General features: G+C 44.1%; 1 protein-coding gene across 1 annotated transcript in view; it reads left to right on the top strand.

The window, feature by feature from the left end:
• The window catches only part of inppl1a (inositol polyphosphate phosphatase-like 1a), a 26275-nt gene that overhangs the window by 2787 nt on the left and 18850 nt on the right, over positions 1–4638 (top strand). Inside the window, 3 exon segments of the mRNA XM_057328390.1 lie at positions 200–406; positions 489–790; positions 2355–2599. Of these exon segments, the coding sequence (XP_057184373.1) occupies positions 200–406; positions 489–790; positions 2355–2599 (754 nt within the window).

Raw genomic sequence — 4638 nt, 5'->3', positions numbered from 1 at the left:
CCGTGGGGACAGTCCATAGGCGTAATGTTTTTATACTGTACAAACTGTATATTCTATCCCCTATCCCTAACCCTATCCCTAACCCTAAAGATCATAGAACACTTTTTGCATTTTTAGATTAAAAAAAATATTGTTCTGTACAATTTATAAGCTTTTGTGCCCATGAGGACCTCAATTTTGGTCCCCACAGTGACACGAGTCCCCATGTGTTGGTGTGTATTCAGGTTTAGGTCCCCACCGGGATATACAAACATGAACACACACACACACACTCATCATGATGTTCATGTGTTGTTGTTATAGAAAAGGGAAGCGTTCTGTCAGTTACTGCAGCTGATGAAGAACAAACATTCCAATCAGGACGAGCCGGACATGATTTCCATTTTCATCGGCACATGGAACATGGGTGAGACACACACACACACACACACGTGTGTAATATGTGTGTGTGTGTGTGTGTGTGTGTTGATGAGTGTTTGTGTCTGCAGGCGGTGTTCCCGCTCCTAAAGCCATGAGCTCGTGGATCTTCTCTCGAGGTTTAGGGAAAACTCTGGACGAGATGACGGTCACCATCCCTCATGACATCTATGTGTTGGGCTCGCAGGAGAACTCGGTGTGTGACCGAGAGTGGGTGGAGAATCTCCGCTCGACCCTCAAAGACATCACAGAGGTCGACTACAAACCCGTGAGACACCGACACCTCACTCACACAGAGAGATTGTGTTCTGTTGTGTGTTGTTCAGGAGTGTTTGTTATTGAGCGGTTAAACTCTCCACACACACTCAAAGGGGTCATATGACACGGCTAAAAGGAATATTATGGTTTGTTTTAGATGTGATGTAATGTGTATACACGATATAAGGTTCAAAAACACTTTATCACACCGTGCATGTTTGTATCTCCTCTTTGCTCCGCCTCTCTGAAACACACTGATGTTTAACAAAGCTCATGGCTCTGAAAAGCGAGGTGTGCTGTGATTGGCCAGTTCACCAGTGCGTAGTGATTGGTGGAATACTGCAAGCGTGTGAGGGAAATGTGACGCCTCTGACCATATTTGGAACATCAGGTTCCTCTTCAATTGTGCTGACAGGTGTAAAATGTCATCAGTACTTCCTTATATCAATTCGAGCCCGAATCTGATATGGAAAATGAAGATGATCAAGCCGATACATCAACTTTGCCTGCACGACTTGAGCAGGATGTAAAGGATTGGTAAGGTTTTAAAAAAAATATGATGTTAAATAGTTAAAAACTATAGCTAACTGTTTTACCTTTTATATACGAGGTTATAAAGATTTGCCGTTAGTGATCAACCAGTGTTACGCCTCGTCTCAACTCAACTCAACAAAGACAATAAAACACATTATAAACACCACATTTGTTGCCTCTAGTGGGAACATTATTACTGATTAAACTCAACTGGCGTTAGTCCGTAACAAAGTCTTTTACAATGAAAATATACTTACAGGCTGCGAATCTGAAGCGCCAGACTGTCCTCGCGGAGTTGTAATGGTTGGAACGGCCCCACTTTTTAAGCAAAGCTTTCGTGCACAGCCGGCCTTGATCTCTCCCAGGTTCATGAAGCGATCATCTGTGAAATGCGCTGCACACACTTGAATGTTCGGACTGTACTGTTCTGGAACAGTGTTGTAAATAAGATGGAAGCATTGGTTTTTAGTCGTCTCATCTTCTGGAAGGGCAAACAAAGAGTCTTTCTTCTCACAACGAAACACACAGAGTCTCCAGGACATGGCTGCGGCGGCGACGATACAATGAGATTTACAAGTACACCCACCTCACTTGTGTTTAGATTTGGGCGGTCTTAGTCAAATCATGTTACGAAGTGACATACATTCGTCGGGGTGTGGCTACACGAGGTGTTTCAGGCAGGTCTGCGTGAGCATTCGCTTTAACATAGAATGACTCTTTTGTTCCCACACTTTCATTTCTGCAATTTTACACGTCTAATACACGCATGAGCGACTTATATCACACCAAAGACACAGAACAACACGTATTCGTGCCATATGACCCCTTTAACAAGTGAAATGGAGGAAGAAAATAAAGACATAACTGCTATCGCTCTCTCTCTCTCTCTCTCTCTCTCTCTCTCTCTCTCTCTCTCTCTCTCGTCAATCTCTCGTCTCCCTCTTCTGCGATCTCCTCCCTCGTTCTCTCCTCCTCGCTTCTCTCGTCTCTCTCTCTCCTTCTCGTCTCATCGCCCCGTCTCGAGTTGAAAAGCAATCTCACTCCAGCCCAGAATGTTGTATTTTTGTGTTTCGAGCTGAATTCAATAACAATGCGCGCGCGTCTGAGCGCATTCTCTCCTTAATGAATTGACTTTCACATTTCAGAGAGGGAGCGAGGGTGCAATATCGCACCCGTCTCAGATTACAGGGTTTTATGGCATCAGATATTCAAGTTTTGCCTCTGGGCATTCTGAGAATGAGGGCGTTCATGAAGTGGGTCTCATCGCTTCATCTCAGCCCTTTACGCAATCTCAGTCGCTCTGTCACAGTGACGCGCTCGCGCACAGCAGCGCTGCGCCACTGGAGGAATGCAGAGTTTTAAGCTCATGTACCCCTCTAGGGGCGATTATGTTGCGAAAAGTGGTGACGACAGACGCATCCTTAACAGGATGGGGAGCCACACAGGAAGGCATATGGAAGCATATTTGTAGCAATTATCAAATTGAAATGCAATTTGCAAAATGGCAATGCAGTATTTAAAATGACAATGCATTTATGTCTTTAAATATACATTTAAAATAACATATGTGCAACATTAGGTGCACAATTAAAATTCAATAACACAATTGACATTTGTCCGTTCCTACACCACTTTTAATATGTATTTTGAAATGAATATTTTATTTGCTCTTTAAATTGCAAAATTAAAATTAAAATGCATTCCCCGGATTGAGTATATGTGTTTAAGAAAAACTGTAGCAAAATGAAAATTCTAATGTTATTTTCCCTAAATGCATTAACATTCACGGGTTGAACATGTTTGGATTGCATTTTCATTACACAGCGCGCCGAGTGTTGCAAAATTCAATGTGGACTTGAGAATGCATTTCGAGCTGGCCACGCCCCCTTCCCGATACAGCGTCATTGTGTGAAGGCGGAGCCAGGTGTACGTGATGTGAGGCAGCAGACTACAGAGCTGATGAAAGCAATAAATCGCATGCACACGAATTAGAGCACAAAGACAGAAAAGGCTTAAGTGTTTCTTAAGATTATTAGGTGTCTGTAGATGATAGAACTAGTAGCTACATTGTTAGAACATCTCGCAGAAAATTCTCTGCCTTATTAGGTGGTGAGCTCGCTATGAGTGTCTCATGTAGACTTTCTCATACGCGTGCAGACGCGTTTTCATCATGAACACATACAGTATTTTGAGTGTTGTTTAGTCACAATATCTTCACACAATCATTCAGAAATGTTCGTTTTGTGAGACTGCACAGCCCAAACACGACCCATCCATGTGGAAAAACCCAGAAGGTACTTTAAAGTGCTTGAGGCAGTGGGGAGAGATTATACACAAATATACGTAAACATTTCCAAAGTGAAGATCTGCCCTTATGAAAATTAACCTTGGTTCATCCGGATGCTGCAGTTTGGGCTGTGACAGATCCACTGTAACTCGATTCCTGAAGTTGCGGAAATGTTGCGCCACAAAAACAGTTTCTGAATTATTATGTTAAGATATTGACTAAGAAGACAACAAAAACTGAACGTGTTGATGAAAACGTGTAGGCCTATCGCAGGGGCGTCGCACCCGTGGGGGATGTGGGTGTTTTAACACCCACACTTTTCCCGGTGAGAGGGTTCAACACCCGCACATTTTCTGCAGTTTTTCCGTAGTTTTGCACAAACGCCTTACAGCAGTCGCTCCTCCGTTTCTCTGGCCGCTCTGTGTCTGCCTCCTCTCCCCTACGGTGGACCACTAGTGCACATGACAACGAAATTTAAAAAGCAAATATAAGTTCACAACACAACGGAATCAAGCTACAACACAACGGAATCGAGTCACAACACAACGGAATCCAGTCACAACACAACGGAATCCAGTCACAACACAACGGAATCCAGTCACAACACAACGGAATAAAGCCACAACACAACGGAAATGCTCCCGACCACTAGGGGGCACCAAAGTTCTTATTATTGTTCTATATTTTTAGGGGCACATTCGGCACTTCCGTGCTTGGTTAAGTGCAGACAGCAGCGGGAGAGAGATCCGGGAGAGCAGTATGATTCTTCATGATTCTATACTTTAACAAAGTTCGGGAGAAGCCGGAGCACATAATCAAACTCGGCCGATTCACCATTTGCAACCACGTCATCTATCCAAACGAGTTTCATTAACAAGTCCAGGTGAAGCCGGAGCTCATAATCAAACTCGGCTGGTTCGCTACCAGCAATCACGATTTTCACCCTATCAGCTCAAGCGAGCCTCCGCATAAGTAAGACCAGAATTCTTACCTGCACCTTCTCTACAGTAATGCAACATTGCAACATGTCAGAGACACCGACATCAGTCGCCAACGACAGCCCTACCTCTCAGGATTCTCCTGCGCATTCGAGCGCTCTTCAGCGTTCCAGTCCCGGCGCGGATGCAGCTAAGGAGCCCGAG

The sequence above is a fragment of the Triplophysa rosa genome, unplaced genomic scaffold (assembly GCF_024868665.1).
Source record: "Triplophysa rosa unplaced genomic scaffold, Trosa_1v2 scaffold462, whole genome shotgun sequence".
NCBI lineage: Eukaryota > Metazoa > Chordata > Actinopteri > Cypriniformes > Nemacheilidae > Triplophysa > Triplophysa rosa.
This window is presented reverse-complemented; position numbering and strand designations above follow the sequence as displayed.